Genomic DNA, 16,776 nt, shown 5'->3' on the forward strand with positions numbered 1-16,776 from the left:
AGTGCATCTTTTTTATTCTGCATTCAAGGACCAAGATGTCCGAATCGCGAAAACAGCGCTCGGCTGCTTTCACGAGAAAGGTTAGAAAGAGAAAGCCGCACAGGACATCGGCAACAGTGCAGCCAGGAGGCAGTTTGGCGTCAACGAGGAAAGCATTCGTGGGTGGCTTCGACAGAAGGAAGCCCTTTTCGCATGCAGAGGAACGCGAAGAAGCTGTCGCGGCCCGAAGAGTGGGACATTCCCGGAAATCGAACTCGCCCTGACGGAGTTCATACGCCAACAGCGAGCCGTGCATCTAGTGGTGAGTGTGGAGCTTATGCAGGCAAAAGCTAAAGAGCTTGCAAGAGAAAAAGGGCTACTGAGCTCCGCCTTCAGAGTAAGCAAGCACTGGATTTATCGCTACATGTGCCGTGCTGGATTTTCCTTGCGCCGCCGAACTTCGATTTTGCAAATGCTGCTCGAATCGTTCGAAGAGCTGCTTGTGGCTTTTCAATGCCACATTATTTTGCTGCGCAAGTCTAAGAACTTGCAGCTAGGGCAAATCGGCAATGCTGACCAAACGCCAGTTTATATGGACATGCCATCGCCCCTCACCGTGCACGAAAAGGGCTCTAAACAAGTTTATGTCCGGTCCACTGGCAACAAGAAAACGCGAGTTACTGTCATGTTGTTGGGCACGGCAGACGGATGCAAGCTCCCGCCCTATGTTGTCTTCAAGCGCAAGACAGTGCCTAAAGGTGAGGAGCTGCTAAAAAAATGTGGTCGTGGGATGCCATGAGAAAGGCTGGATGAACGAGAATCTTGTGCTCGACTGGATAAAGTCCGTCTGGTGTAGGCGGCCCGGCGCACTCTTGTCGTTCCCATCCATCCTCGTGCTGGATGCATTTCGTTGCAATTTGGCTGACTCAGTGAAGAGGCTGTTGTGCGAATCCGGCACTGAACTTGTCGTTATCCTGGGTGGAATGACATCTCAGCTGCAGCCTTTAGATGTTTGTGTGAACAAGCCGTTGAAGGACCCGGTCAAGCAGTGTTACGCAGACCGGATGCGCTCAGGTGAGCCTGCAGTTACGCCGACCGGGCGGCTGAAGCGGGCTTCGCCAGCCACGCTATGCAAGTGGGTTGTGGATACATGGGCCAGCATACCAGAGGACCTTGTGCGTCGCACATTCAAGAAGTGCGGCATCTCAAACGCGCTCGATGGCACGGAGGATGAGTACCTCTGGGAAGATATATCCGACAAGGAACTATCCGAAGAGAGCACAGCTGAGGAAGACAGCGATTGAAGTGCAGAGTGCAATTTGAATAAATGTTTTCCTTGAGTTTTCCTAACTCGTATTATACGCGGATAAAACTTTTTTTCCCATTTCGCGTCCCAAAAATTTCACCTCATACTATATGCGGGTACGTATTATATGCGGGTTCTTATGGTACATACAGTTGACTCTCGCTACAACAGACCCTGATAATCTGACAAAAATAGTCCGTGTTATCGCAAGTCAGTAATATCCGAAATGCCTCACTTCCAAAACTTTGGTTGTGATGTGTAACAAAAGTGAGTGATGAACGTCAAAAAAAAAAAAAAGAAAGGTTGCAATTTCGCTTGAAAGGCAAAGCATCGATTGCAATAGCAAATTAGTAGACAGCTACGCGAAGTAAGGATAATAGTATTATCGGCCGTATAAAGATGTAAACATTCGCATACTAACTAAATTAACAAACACAATGTCATGCGCGCACAGGTAAACATGAACACATTTCGCTTGATGACCCCGGAAAGTTGCTGTGAAAACATTGGAGTGAGGAAGCACGGTAGCAACAGCAAGTGAATTGACCTTCATGTTTTCTCTCGCTTCAACACAAAGCTACCGGCATTGTGTGCACTTTGTCCACATCGCAGAGCGGTTTCAAGATATAAGGCGTGGCCATGCCATAAGCAGCAGCCACTGGATTAGAACCCGCCCCTGTTACGTGCCTCCCTCCTGTGCCTCGGGCGCGAAAAAAGACAGCGCGCTTCCGCCCCGCCTTCCTCTCTCGCGCAGGCGATATTGAGCCGTGATTGTTGGCCGACCCTCGCAAGTCAGTTGTTGGCCTTTATCGACACAGCAAATGTCCGTTTTATACACCCAGTTTTTACAAAAATTGCCATTAATTTAGTCTGCTGTAGCCGATAATCTGTTGCAGCACAGTCCGTTAAAAGCGAACTTCGTTGCATTAATAAAATTGGTAGTGCAAACTAAAGTTGAAATATGGTCTGTTATATCCGAAACTGTTGTACCTGCTCTGTTGTAATGAACGTAGACTGTGTATCATCCTTCTTCAATGTATTTTTTATGTTCATAGCATACTTCATTAGCCATTGCCGTAATCTTATTACGTATACATTTTATGCACTTTACAGTGACTGTTTTAAGGCCCCTTTACAGCCACGTCGCATCTACTTCTCGTAATTCATCACCACATTGCCAACTCAGTAGTAACACTAGCTTGGCGCTTTTTGGCCAGACTTGGCCCTTGTGCCACAAAACAATTCATCATTTTTATCCAAACATATTGCAGTCTGGCAAATGTAACATAATGAAGCAAATGTTTTGAGTGATGCTGATGATTTGCCTCGTGATTGTGTGAAAGAAAGCCACGAAACGGTTGGTTCCTTCTCCATGCTTCACTCTATAACAAAGGCGTTCATATTTTGCAACTCCTCCACATTCAATGCACTTTTTATTTGCAGGCTCATCTGCTTCCATTGCGCACTTCCTTGCCTTTCGCTTGCCGACTTCTTTCCTTGCCTCTGGTAGTGGGTAAATTTGGGTGAAAAATAGGTGTGAAGCTAAAAGGCCTGTAAGGAAGCACATTGATATTAAGTGAAAAAAAAAAGCTGACTACGAAACAGATGTCAATAGAGAAGTCACTGGAAATAACTGTGAAAATGGTGGTAAAGGAAAAGTCTGAGGGCCCCGCAGGGGCGTCTGCGTCAGCAGGCGTTTGGTGTGTTGCGACACCACGGACCCGAGCACACGAGGGTTGGACCCTCCCGCGTGTCCCCGCAGGGGCGTCTGCACAAGCAGGCGTTTGGTGCGTTGCGACACCACGTACCCGAGCACACGAGGGTTGGACCTTCCCGCGTGTAGCCGTGCGCGGCTTAGCCGTGTCCGGGGAAAAGGGGATCCTGGGGGTTGAGCCAATGCCGGGTGTTTGGACCTTTACGGCCCCTCGGCGGCGGCAACACACCCCTTTGGCCTCGGCTTCACGTAGACGGCACCCCCGGACTGACCCACCCGGGGGAAATCGGCAGTCGCCTTTTCCTGTCCTCCTCTCCAATCTTCGTCTTTCTCTGCCACTTTTGCATCTTTCCTGTCTTCTCTTCACTTCTTTTGCTTCCGTATTTCCTGGCGGCAAGGGTTAACCGTGTGTAATGTATCCAATCTTGGGTATATGCATTAGGTTATAGTGGCTGTGTACTGCTGGCGCTGGCAGGCTGCATTTATACAGAATCTTGTCACGTCCCCGTGTTGGGCTCCATGGTGGGTGGCTGGCACAGCTGCCGAAATTTCAGTAATTTCTATGGCTTTTAGCTCATTCCCCAAGCTACCTGATCGACCTCTTTTGAAAAGAGGCCGCACCGATGAACCCTTCAACTTTTTCGCCAAGAGCAAAGATATTTTCCCACATTTTCACGTGATCCATACCGAAACGAATCAAAGGACCGTAAGAACGCTTTCTCCATTTGTTGTTGCGAAGTGCCTCACAGACACACTGGGCCCTGGATACAAAATTACTAAAATGGCCAGTGGCGACCTTCTCCTTGAAGTTCGTGACAAAATACAACACGACAAATTGACAAATCTTGTTTCATTTGGTGAAACCCCAATTTCAATAACCCCTCACCGTTCCCTCAACAGCACAAAAGGTGTAGTTTCAGAGCAGGACCTTCTAGAACTGACTGAGGCAGAGCTCCTAGAGGGCTGGAAGGAGCAGCATGTCACTAATGTGCAACGAATCAAAATCCGCCGAGATGACAAGGAAATACCCACAAAACACCTGATCCTTACCTTTTGTACCAGCACTCTCCCTGAAAGCATCGAAACAGGCTATATGAAAATTACTGTCAGACCGTACATACCAAATCCACGACGATGTTTCAAGTGCCAAAGATTCGGCCACGGCTCTCAGAGCTGCCGAGGCCGTACCACCTGTGCAAAGTGCGCGTCCCATGACCACCCTGCGGACAACTGCAACGACCCACTTCACTGTGCAAACTGTGACGGTGAACACGCCGCCTATTCTCGCTCCTGTCCTTCATGGAAGAAGGAAAAAGAAATCATAACACTTAAAGTAAAAGAAAATATCTCATTCAAAGAAGCGCGCAAGCGTCTTTCTATTGCACAGGGACCAACATTTTCCGAAGTGGCACGGCTGGGGGCACGGCCACAACGGTATTCGGCGGCGCTTAGGACCACCCAGAGTGGACCGGCGGCATCGCCACTTGCCCCCACTGCGGGACCAGCTAGTGCTGGCCTGCCGCCCAGCAAGATCCAGCAGCCCTCAGGGTCTGCTGTCTCTAGTTCTTTAAGGGCCTCTGCACGCGTAGAGAAGCCCGAAACTCCGCTCGAGCGGACATCCAACGCCTCGGCGGAGGCGATGGATACATCACAAAGTGCGTCGGCGTCCCAGACGCCGAAGGCTCGGCGCAGTTCTCAGGAGCGCGCCAAAAAGGACAAAACCCGCATCACAGGGCCTGGAAAGAGCCCTGTGGGCTAAAGTAGCTTCTCTCTCCTAAACACACAGCACATATCAATAACAACATGGATACACCAATATTACATTGGAACGTTAGAGGTCTCCTCCACAACCTCGACGACGTCAAAGAACTCGTACATAAATATAATCCCAAGGTGCTGTGTGTACAAGAAACACATCTAAAACCAACACAGTCAGGCTTTCTGACGCAATTCGCCATTTTTCGCAAGGACCGTGACGATGCCAACACCTCTTCCGGTGGTGTAGCAATAATAGCTAATAAGTCCGTTGCATGCCGTGCTCTGGAACTTCAAACACCTCTTGAGGCAGTTGCGGTTCGGGCCTTACTGTTTGGAAAATTAATTAGCATTTGTTCTATCTACATACCACCTAACTTTCGGCTCCATCGAACAGAACTCGAGGGTATTATAGATGCCCTGCCAGACCCATACATACTGGTTGGGGATTTCAATGCACACAACACTCTTTGGAGGGATTCCCGATGCGATGCCAGAGGTCGAATAATAGAACAAATCCTGTTTTCTTCAGGCGCCTGCGTGCTAAATAAGAAACAACCAACATTTTACAGTCTTGCACATAACACATACAGTTACATAGACTTAAGCATAGTATCCCCCACCTTAGTGCCCCGTTTAGATTGGAAAGTTATTCAGAACCCTTATGGCAGTGACCATTTTCCTGTGATCCTCCAATCTACAAAAGAACATGATCCTCTCCCATACGACCCTCGATGGAAGATTGCATCTGCAGACTGGGAAAAATTTAGAACTCTTACGTATATGCCTCAAAACACTCTTAACGATTTTAATATAAACGACGCTGTTGCTTATTTTACCGCTTTTATGATTGACGCCGCATTGGAGTGCATCCCACAAACAAACGGGACCCCGAAGAAAAGGAGAGTGCCCTGGTGGAACGAGGACTGCAGGAATGCACGGAAAAGACAGAATAAGGCCTGGGACATGCTGCGCCGCTCTCCAACAACTGAGAACCTTGTTAACTTCAAACACATAAAGTCCCAAGGAAGACGAACACGGCGCACGGCTAAAAGGGAAAGCTGGGAAAAATACATCTCCGGTATTAACTCCTACAAACAAGAAGGAAAAGTATGGAGTCGGCTGAAAAAATTAGTAGGCCACCAACCTTACCTCCTGCCTTTGGTCGATGTCCAAGGCAATAACCTTGAAGACCAGGCTAACGCCCTTGGCCAGCATTTCGAACATGTGTCCAGCGCCGAACATTATTCGGAGCTTTTCCACAAACTAAAAAAATCTGCAGAAAGCAAGCCGCTCAATAGAAAGTGTCGAGAAAACGAACCTTACAACAGTCCCTTCAGTGTTATGGAATTCAGAGCATCATTAAACACTTGTCAAAGCTCTGCACCCGGAGCCGACCGTATTATGTACGAGATGATAAAGCATCTGGACTCTAGCGCTCAAATGGCTCTGCTGTCCCTCTTTAACACTATTTGGGCAACTGGGTTCCTTCCACTGGCATGGAGAGAAGCCATCGTAGTACCCATTCTAAAACAAGGTAAAGATGCATCCTCAGTGGAAAGTTACCGTCCCATTGCTTTAACAAGTTGTCTTTGCAAATTTTATGAAAAAATGATAAACCGCAGGCTCTTACATTTCCTTGAAGAAAACAAACTGCTCGATCCTTATCAGTGCGGCTTTAGAGAAGGCCGTTCTACAACAGATAGCCTTGTTCGCATAGAAGCAAACATCCGCGAAGCTTTTATACATAAACAGTTTTTTCTGTCTGTCTTCCTCGACATGGAAAAAGCTTATGATACAACGTGGCGGTTTGGAATATTACGAGATCTTTCAGAAATTGGTATCCGCGGGAATATGCTCAACATAATAGAAAGCTACTTAACAAATCGCACGTTCCGCGTTAGAGTTGGGAATGCTCTGTCCAGACCATATACACAGGAAACTGGGGTGCCGCAGGGAGGCGTACTCAGCTGTACGCTTTTCATCATAAAAATGAACTCCTTACGTTCAGCAATACCACCCGGCGTGTTCTACTCCCTATATGTAGATGATATACAGATCGGTTTCAAGTCGTGTAACCTCGCAATCTGTGAACGACACATCCAGATTGGACTGAACAAAGTGTCTAAATGGGCCAGAGAAAATGGCTTTAAAATAAATGCCAATAAAAGCTCATGTGTGTTATTTACACGAAAGAGAGGACTGACCGCAGATCCCAATATAGACTTAAATGGACAGCGCATACCTGTAAACACAGAACACAAATTTCTGGGCATTATTCTGGATAAAAAATTAACTTTCATTCCGCATCTAAGATATCTTAAGCACAAATGTCTAAAAACAATGAACATTCTAAAAATCTTGTCGCATGCAACATGGGGCAGTGACAGGAAATGCCTCATGAATGTCTACAAAAGCCTTATACGTACGCGCCTAGACTATGGGGCCGTGGTTTACCAGTCTGCCACCCCAAGCGCCTTAAAGATTCTTGACCCTATTCATCACTTAGGCATCCGCCTGGCTACCGGTGCCTTCAGGACGAGTCCTGTGGAGAGTCTCTACGTTGAAGCCAACGAGTGGTCGCTTCATCTTCAGAGGTCGTACTACAGTTTCCTTTACTTTCTGAAAGTTAACGCGAACCGCGACCATCCGTGTTACGAAACCATAAACAACCTTACATCTGCAACGCTGTTTGATAATCGACCTGCAGCTAGAGAACCATTTTCTCTGCGCGTTAGAAAACTTTCTGAGGAAATGGAAGTTCCGGCTCTTGAGCAAAACCTTATGGCCCCAGCAAAGCCACTGCCGCCGTGGCAGTGGCAGCACATAGAATGCGATACATCCTTCATAGAGGTTACAAAACACGCTCCAGAGGCACACATAAGAATGCATTTCTTAGAACTCCAGCACAAATACCCGTACACAGAATTTTACACTGACGCTTCGAAGTCGCACGCTGGCGTTTCCTATGCAGCTGTCGGCCCATCGTTTTCCGAATCCAACGTTATGCACCCGGAAACGAGCATCTTCACCGCAGAGGCTTACGCAATACTGTCTGCTGTCCAACAAATCAAGAAAACAAAGCTACAGAAAGCCATTGTATTTACAGACTCCCTATCTGTCGTAAAATCTCTGATATCACTCAAGAACCTCAAGAATCCCATACTCATTAATCTATATTCACTCCTGTGCAAATTATATTCGTGTAATAAACAGGTCATAGTATGCTGGGTGCCTGGGCACAGGGGCATCGAGGGCAACACGCTCGCTGATGAAATTGCCAAATCCATTACAAAAAAAGCTGGCAACCCTTCCATAGGTATCGCACCTTCAGACCTAAAGCTATTTTTGCGCAAAAAACTTAGAAGGCATTGGCAACAGATGTGGGATAGCGAAACTTCCAATAAACTCCATTTAATTAAGCCACACTTAGGAAATTACGCACCACTAACGAAAACAAGGCGAACTGAAGTCATTTTCTGTCGCCTTAGGATAGGCCATACCTATGGCACACACTCTTATCTATTGACCGGTAGCGAAGTTCCAACCTGTTGTAAATGTGGCGAAACACTGACCGTCCTCCATGTCCTGCTGGAGTGTCGGGAAGCGGAATCTCAAAGAAAAAAGCACTTCCCTCTAGCGTACCGACAGCAGATCCCTTTACACCCATGTATGTTCCTTGGTGCTGACCCGCTTTTTAACCCAAAAACAGTTTTTAACTTTTTACAGGATGTTGACACATTACAAATACTAGGCCCACAAGTTTCGTAGCACGGCCTCTAATCAGAGGCTCCTGCTGCGAAAGCAGCGCTTTGTATAGCACTTGCCTCTGGGCCCTTTCAGTTAAGGACCTTGTTGAGGCAGTAGTGCTACTGACATATATGCATTTTAGTACCTCACACCTTCACGGTATAACTTTTAGGCTAACAGCACACCTCACGAACCATTGTCATTATGTTAACATGTTCATACCCTGCTTCTTGTCTTATGCCTCTATACAGCCACACTATCTCGTCATAGACAGCCACCATACCCTTTGTTGTTACTTTTATCACCGAGTACATAACACCATTGCTTGGCGCTCTTTGGCCATGACTGGCCCTTGCGCCACAAAACCCTATACATCATCATCATCAAAAGTCTGAGGGGGGGCAGCGATATACTGAATACAGTCGAACCCACTTATAACAATATTCTACTGCTGCGAAAACTCCATTGTTATAACCTGGTTGCATGAAAAAATCAAAATAGCGGATGGTAGAGGTGATGTGAGAAAACTATATAGGCAGGGAAGCCAGTGCCCCTCCCCACCACCTTCCTCTGCCCGGCTGCTGATTGTGTTCCCTCGTTTAACTGCTTCCTGGGTGCTCCGATCATGTGTAACAAGCCGCGACTGTCGGCGTTAAAGAATGGCACTGCTATAACAACTGCAAAGTGGTTCCACGGGTGGCAAGCAATATTCGAGCACTGCCGAGGCATCACTTCGGTGGCCCCAAAAGGGGCCATTTAAAAATTGCGAGAAGGCTGTCGCGGCAGCCTGCCGGCTTGAGAAATCCAGAAGAAACGCTGAAGAGAGATCGCCACAAGCATCTTGGCACATACTCCTCACTGGCTTGCACGAGAGAAGCCTACGTCCGTCAGCCATGCATGCTTTACGCAAAGCTTGCCGACATCCTTCTCCAAGGCATCCAAGCACTCCACATAGTGCGGCGAAAGGTTCCTCACAAAAACGAAGCCCTGGGGGGCTGAATCATGTCGGGCCTCCTGTGAGGACAACGTTGAGGCAGCCTACCCTGCCATGTCATCACTGCTGTTGTCGCCGTCGTTAACCGTTGAAAGCACGTTCGCGACGATCGTCTCATCGGTTAGAAGCACTTAATTTCCAAACGTATAGCTGTGTGCTTTTCACCGGCAATGGCGTGCATTGCCGATGATCAGCGGGCGCATCAGCCATCTTCCCTTTCGGTGGCGATTAAAGCAAAGTTGAGAAACCGCGTGGCCAGGAACGACTTCTACATGACCAACAACAATGAAAGCTAGCGATTAAGCTGTTCGCAGAACTGCACTGAATGAGGAGCCAGTAAGCAACATGATGATGATGATGATAGTGATCTAAAGAAAGGAAAGATGCTTGAGAGAAAATCTGGGGGCTTTTGCTCCTCGAATATATGATTCTGCCTAGGCACTATGAAAAAGGTTTCTTTAACGCGTGTAGTAGGTGTTAGTCCCTAGGAATTCCGGCATTGTGGAGTGGGGTCAAGTTTGTTTACTCTTGGACGCTGCCTGTTGGTGCGGTAAAATAGGTGAAGCAGCGGGCACTGATGCCCGATTTGGCGACCGCTGTGTTGGACAGACTGTCTCGTACCTGCGGCAGGTGCTAGACAGTCTGCCTTGTGCCAGGGTGTATAAGCGTGCCAGGGGGTGTATTGGCTGTTCGCTATCGCCAATACACCCAATTTTTGTGTGAACACCCTGGCATGCTTCGGCCTTCACGGCCCCAACCCAGCGGCCGTCCTACTTCCAGCTTTGATACCCCCGCTACCCCTTGGGTGCCCTGGAGATCCTGTCCTGTCTGCTTTATTACCACCTCAGGTGCTGTCCTGAGCCCTCCGTTTGCCGGCTACGTGTGCCCTCGTGGAGAAATGCTTGTAAAAAAATCCAATCTATCGGCGACGAAAAAAGAGACCCACGACTTGTACAACATCAGTCAAAACCTTGCCTCTTCAGACACAGCGATCACCAAATGGGGCGTCCGTGCCCACTGGCTCACCACGCGGGCAGCCAGCGGCGGAGCGTAAACAAACTCGACCGCACTCCGCAATGCCGGCATGTCTAGGGGACGAACGCATATAACATGCAGTAAGAAACCTCCTCTGTAGTGCCTAGGCAGAGTCATATATTCAACCCTGCTGTTAACAGCACAAAATGTAGATGAGAGACGAGACAAGAAGACACCACAAGCGCTGACTTTCAACAACGTTTATTTTGAAAGAAGCACGGCTTCTTATACCATTGCCCACACGTGTCGGAGAGCATATATTCAAGGAGCAAAAGCCCCGAGATTTTCTCTCTCATGCCCGCTCTTACTCGCCTCTGCACACGAACAGCTTGCAATCCCTCAAATGAACCTCTCGTGCGGGAGCATGGCTCAGCGCAATCTGCTTGCGGCGCAGTTGGCGTGGTCCATTTGTGTTTCGGAGGGTAGGGCAGTGTAGAGCTATGAGCGCGGCCTATTCGTGTTCGGAGGGGTGGAAGGGCAACGGGAGAGAGCCGCACGGAGATATAGCTGGAAAGTGAGCACGCGGCGGCTGTTGTAGCAGTGGCCCATCGTGCAGCGGCTCATATTTCTGATTTTCTTTTTTTTTTCTTTTCAAGGATTTCGCATTTTACTACCTTTCAGTTCGGACAAGTTAGGACTCCTTGAAACCTCTCGTTCGATTTTTCGGACACTCCTTGAGCCAACTTGATCGAGAGCACCATGCACCGACTCTGACCGGTGCGTGGTTCGACTTGCTAAACGCCATTTTTGTTGTGAATGGAGCCTCCTTGCTGCCCCACGAAGTTGCACTACCGCAAATCCCTGCTCATCATCATTGTTTGTGCCTGGTCCGATAGAGTGGCTGCAGAAGTTCCGGTCTCAGCTTAGTAAGCCATGTCAAGACAATCCAGCAGCTGATTTGTTTCTTCGCGCACGATGCTGCGAGTAGGCCACGTTTTTCGTTTGTGCGACTGGTGTCGGCATGACAACGGGGTAGTGTTTGCTTTGTGTGCTGTGTCGAGGTTGCGGTGATCCAACGCGGCATACGAAAACATCGCGTCAAGTGTCTAATGGCGCCGACAGTGCCTGTGCAGACTGCACTGGGGAATGCCAGCAAGCGGGTGCCGGGAGGCCTAGGATTTGTAGCCTTCCGATGTGCTCTCTACTGATGCCGAAAATGTTCTGCCGAGACCTGTGCAGTGGTTGCATTGCGATTCCGGACACCGTCTCATTTGGCAGTTTCACAGGTGCTGACACTGCTGTACTGACTTGCGCAGAACTCGGCGATGGCGAGATCATTCGTCAGGTTTCTGCTGCACCGCTGGACGATGACTCCAAGTCGGAAGGTCACGCATCATGCCGTTGCATGTGGAGCGTGCACAAGCAGTGACTGTGCTTTCAGGCGCCTATAGTGACCGTACGACCCTCTCCGAGATTCAGGCTTATCCGATTGCACATAAACAGAACAGCGTGCAACAGCGCATTCACGATTTCTTCATGTTTACTGCCGAGCCCAAATAAGTGCGTGGAAATAAGGGATATTTTTTTTTTCTTTTTTTCTTAATCTGCTTTTTTCGGACACCTGTTTATTCGGACATTTCCACAGTCCTCGTGAGGTCCGAATAAACGGTCGGCGACTGTATCTATATGTGGGCTCGACTGTATCTCTCATTTAAAAGAAGTGCTTTGTTTGTGACGAACTGCCATAACTTGTTTGTTTCAGTTTCGAGTGAAGGTAGTATCTTTGTCGTACCACTTCATTTGCACAAAGTTGGTGCAGCTCCTTCTTTTGCTAAAAGAATGGTCCAGTTGATGCACTACAGCCCAGATGCCTGTGTTGCATGCAGACTGACTGGTTTGGCCTTCTGGGATGCCTGCACGTGCTCTTGTTCGGAGACTACATGGAAGTCGAGAAGATGGCCACTGGCACCTGGAGCATCCGACACAAGTTCAAAAGGTGCATCTCTTTTGCCAGGAGGGTGTTTTGCAGATCTGGTCACTGCCTGTATGCAAATCCAATTATGACATATTTGTCTGTATGCTAAAAACAGCTTGATTCTATACTGATTATTATATTGGAAGCCATGTATAACGAACCTAAAAATGCAGCTGGGCAGGACATATAATGCATAGGATAGATAACCTTAGACCATTTGAGTTACAGAATGCGTGCCAAGGAAAGGGAAGCGCAGTTGAGGACAACAGAAAACTAGGTGGGAGGATGAAAGGAGAAAATTTGAAGCTGCAGCTTGGAATCGGCTGGCGCAAGACAGGGGAGGGGTTATTGGAGATGCCTTCATCCTGCAGTGGACATAGTAGGCTGATGATAATGATGGTAAACCTGTGTGATGAGTTCGTTATGCATGACAGAACAGAGCTGCGCTACAGTATGGAACCACCTCGTGATGACCTGATTCATGCAGCAGCGCGTGTAAGTAACGCTGCAACCTGATAGCATCTAGCTCTCTGTTGGGTCATGTAATAATGCACCGTGCCCATTATTGTCTGAACGTACTAACAAGCTTGCTGAACTGCATATAGTCCAGTCCACTTATAACAGTACCACATATGGTAATTATATCAGTTATAACAGTGAGTAGAGGGGGGACCCTGCACCTGAAAACGTTGTTTTAAATTCTTAATCGATTTTGATGAAACTTGCTTAGTTTATGTATTTCAGTGTACTAGTTTTAAATATGCATCCAGTTTTCTTTCAGAGTAAATAACTTTCCAGAAGTTGAAGAAATTCAGCTTTATTGTATAATTTGCTTGGAGGCGAGCTATCTACCAAACTATACATGGCATAATAAATATCGACATGTGAAAATGTGGAACTGACAAAGTGCAAATAAGCAAGTATGGTGTTCTAACCCAATTTTATATCAAATGAGAACATTGCAAACTTCACTGAGGGAAATCCATTTAGCTGCTAAGAAACATTTGTTTTTAATTTTCTAATAAATGCAACAATGTTATTTCTTAAATTTGCACTCTACTCAGCTTTGCCTTTCTCTGAAAAAAAAGAATTACAGTGATAGCCCAAGTAGAAGCAGAGATAATGCACCTCCAATAAGGCATCATCATGAAAATTGTGGTTTTGAGAAACCAACAAAAAACATTTGACAGCTGATATATTGAAAGACAGTTTGAAAAAACGGCACCAAAAGCCATCACTACGCAGTAAGTATAATTTATGGCCGTTTGGTCGTTGCCAGGTCAACTACATGGCGCGCACTGCGATCACGTACACTTCAAAATGATTACACGTTTTTGGGCCCTCAATTCCCTGTGAGCTCCATCCCAATGCAACTTCGCTGCAGATCTCGCAAACCAGAGTCAGTTTAGTAGCAAGACTGTAATCCTGATTGCTCTGCTCCAGCTACGCAGAACCACCGCAAGTATTGCACGAGAAAATGCCGAGATTGTTCACTGTTGCAAGTCTGACAATTTACAGAGCAGCGGGCTTCACAGCCAAGGCTGTTGCACTGTTGGCGGTCGGATCTTGAACAAAATGCCGAATCTTTTGCTACATGGCCGTCGTAGATGCAATCTTGTTGAGCGTAGCTTGCTCATGTGCTTTTATGTTACCCACTTCCTCCTCAGTTATGATAGCTGTGTTCAATTCTCATACGAGTGTAACCGACGTGTGGATGTGCGTGATCCGGCAGAGCAGTTGAGGCGTCGACGTTCGGCGGCAGTACGACTTCTGCGGTGAGCTGCCGGGTATCCTGTGCAGACTGCGATGACGGAATCGCTTTCGGAAGTTTATTGCATCTTGCAAGTTTCCGCCCATAACAACTCACGGAACGAAACTTTGTCGGACCACAAGCATATCCAGCTTTGCAGTCACGGGACTAGGACGAAATGGTGGCTGTTTTCGTCGTTTGAGCACTTGTGGCCCTTGGAGCCAATCATCACCGGCCATCTTGGTCATATGCTCAGAGGGGCCAATAGTGGCATGCACGGCGCATTCCTCTGCTCTTCTTTTTTTTTTCGTGACCGCAGCGCCGGCAATGTTGTTGACTGGCGAATAAAGAAAGCCAGAAACATGAGCTTTCGAATGATACCTAAATGGCTCTGGCAGAGTGCGTAATTATCAAGTTATGCTCGACTAAAAATCGGGCGCGATTTGTCCCTAATTCAGAGGGCAGTACTTGCGGATTCTCGTCTTTAGGTCACGATAACGAAGGAACTGCATGGTATTTTGTAACCAAATTTCGGAGACAGGGGCAGAAACGCGTCCGGAACATGGAAATTAAAAATTGAAAATTCGAATCTTGGGCCAATTTTCGGTGCCGAGGACCCGGGTCCTTATTGAAGTAATGTTCATCCTCTTTTTCATCACTAAGAATGAAACTTCATAGCCTTATTAAAGTTTCTGACTGATTTCAAATATGTTATTAGTTTTGTTGTAGGTCAATTAGTTTCTGTGATATGATATGACAATTAGCTTCTACGACTTCCATTGTTTAAGGCCATAATGGAAAATAAATGGCAGAATAAAAGATTATCTGTAAGGCATGTTTAGATAGCATAAAGACTAAGGAATGAAAGATAGCAAGCACATTTTTTTTGCGTGTGACCCTTAATAGATGTTTTACAGCCCGTTGAATACAAGCCCACAATATATGGCAACCATGTGGCAGAAGTTGTAGCAGAATTAAATTCTAAAGCGAAAACAAAAAATTTGCTTGCTGTACTGCACAGAGTTTACATTAAGTTCTATCGGTTCTTGGTGTTGAGATATCAAGGCCTGAATATTACATGGAGCGCAAAGTATATGTTTAGAGAAAAGTACAAAAAACAAACAGCAATAAATGTGAGGGGATATGGCATTTAGAACAACCATTTTTAAACACATGACATTTTCAGCACACATCCAATGTTGTGTGCTCCTTAAAAATATGCAATTACATTTTTTCTGAGGAAAATAAAAGAACTAGTTACAATTCTTCTTGTGTTAAAAACTTGGGATGTGATTTGCAAAAGATGTACTGCAACAACATTGCTAAAATGAAGCAGGTATGTTCCTGGATGTCCAGATACTGCAAGTTGTCATTCGGATGTTTGTATCTGTGCTTTAGCCAAAGTTATGAAATTCTAAAGTTTCAGCTTATGAAGGTAAATCTTAGTTGGTGATTTCTACAGCATTTCAAAATATTAAGTGTCCTAAGACACTATGTCTAGTTTTTGTGCACTCTCCGACTCGCCTGCATTCAGGGACAAAAAAGAATGATGAGAATTCAAGGAGTAGAAGGGACACAATGGTGACCCCAAAATTTGAGACTTTAAAGAAGCTATACTTAAGAAATACTGGGAAAATATAACTTTCAAGCTTCAAAACTGGGAAATAATAACAAAATAATTATAAATGCAAAAGTATCCCGCTCATGTAGACATTAGGCGCACATAGAGGCTCGTAACAGAATCTGGTATGCACCAACCCGCGTAGAGGCATGGGAATAGGCATCGGCACATTGTATGCAGTCTCTGCGGGGATAAAGGGCAATGGTTAGCTTCGCTGCTGCGTTATTGCTGATACAGTATGAGATTGCTCGACGCAGTGACTTATCTCCGGTGCAATCTTGTTCGCTCGTCTAAACCATGGGATAATTGCCTCCTCTTTCTTGCCGCAGGAAGAAGACTGCTTGCACTTCACTTTTCGTGGAGGCGTGTTTCGTTTCAAACTTTTTCTTTGTTTAGAGAGGGTCGATGTGTCGGTTGTGTTCACAATACGATAAACAAAGAAACAGCAACCCACTGCCAGGCCTAGCAGATGAGCTAGGCCTAGTTGCCATAGCAACAGCCAATCAGAAGGCACCTTTCGGTGCACTGGCGCACTGAGCCAATAGGAGGGCCATGTGCATCGCGAGCTTCGTCAGTCTGGCCCCTGATAGTTTTACGTTTGTGCTTTTTCTATGCGGTCATCGCCGGCAAGGATGCAGGGAAACTGAAAGACGGAACTTTGAGCTTTCAAACGATACCGATATAGCAGCGCTCGGTGACGGGAAACACAAGAAATAGCTCCGTGAACTCCGGTGTTTCTGCACAATTTTGGGGTCGTTTCTCACCGTCCGCGCTGACAAAATAATTTTTTTTCTGACAGTTGGTTTAGTGATCGGCCCACGACCCCTGCCGACCACTAATGCAAGAGTGGGTGGGGAGGGGACCCTCAGGACTCAATAAAGTTATTTCCTCCTCCTCTGTCAGTTAGTGCGTTTTTGGCCAAATCGTTTTGATACGGTGTAGTTTAGGCATTACAAA

General features: G+C 46.8%; 1 protein-coding gene across 4 annotated transcripts in view; it reads left to right on the forward strand.

The window, feature by feature from the left end:
- The window catches only part of LOC142568055 (uncharacterized), a 403,528-nt gene that overhangs the window by 353,012 nt on the left and 33,740 nt on the right, over positions 1 to 16,776 (forward strand). For all 4 annotated transcript variants that reach the window (XM_075678140.1, XM_075678141.1, XM_075678138.1 and 1 more), the window contains one exon: positions 12,360 to 12,469. In XM_075678140.1, the coding sequence (XP_075534255.1) occupies positions 12,360 to 12,469 (110 nt within the window). The remainder of the gene's footprint in view (positions 1 to 12,359; positions 12,470 to 16,776) is intronic.

The sequence above is a fragment of the Dermacentor variabilis genome, unplaced genomic scaffold, assembly GCF_050947875.1.
Source record: "Dermacentor variabilis isolate Ectoservices unplaced genomic scaffold, ASM5094787v1 scaffold_16, whole genome shotgun sequence".
Lineage (NCBI taxonomy): Eukaryota > Metazoa > Arthropoda > Arachnida > Ixodida > Ixodidae > Dermacentor > Dermacentor variabilis.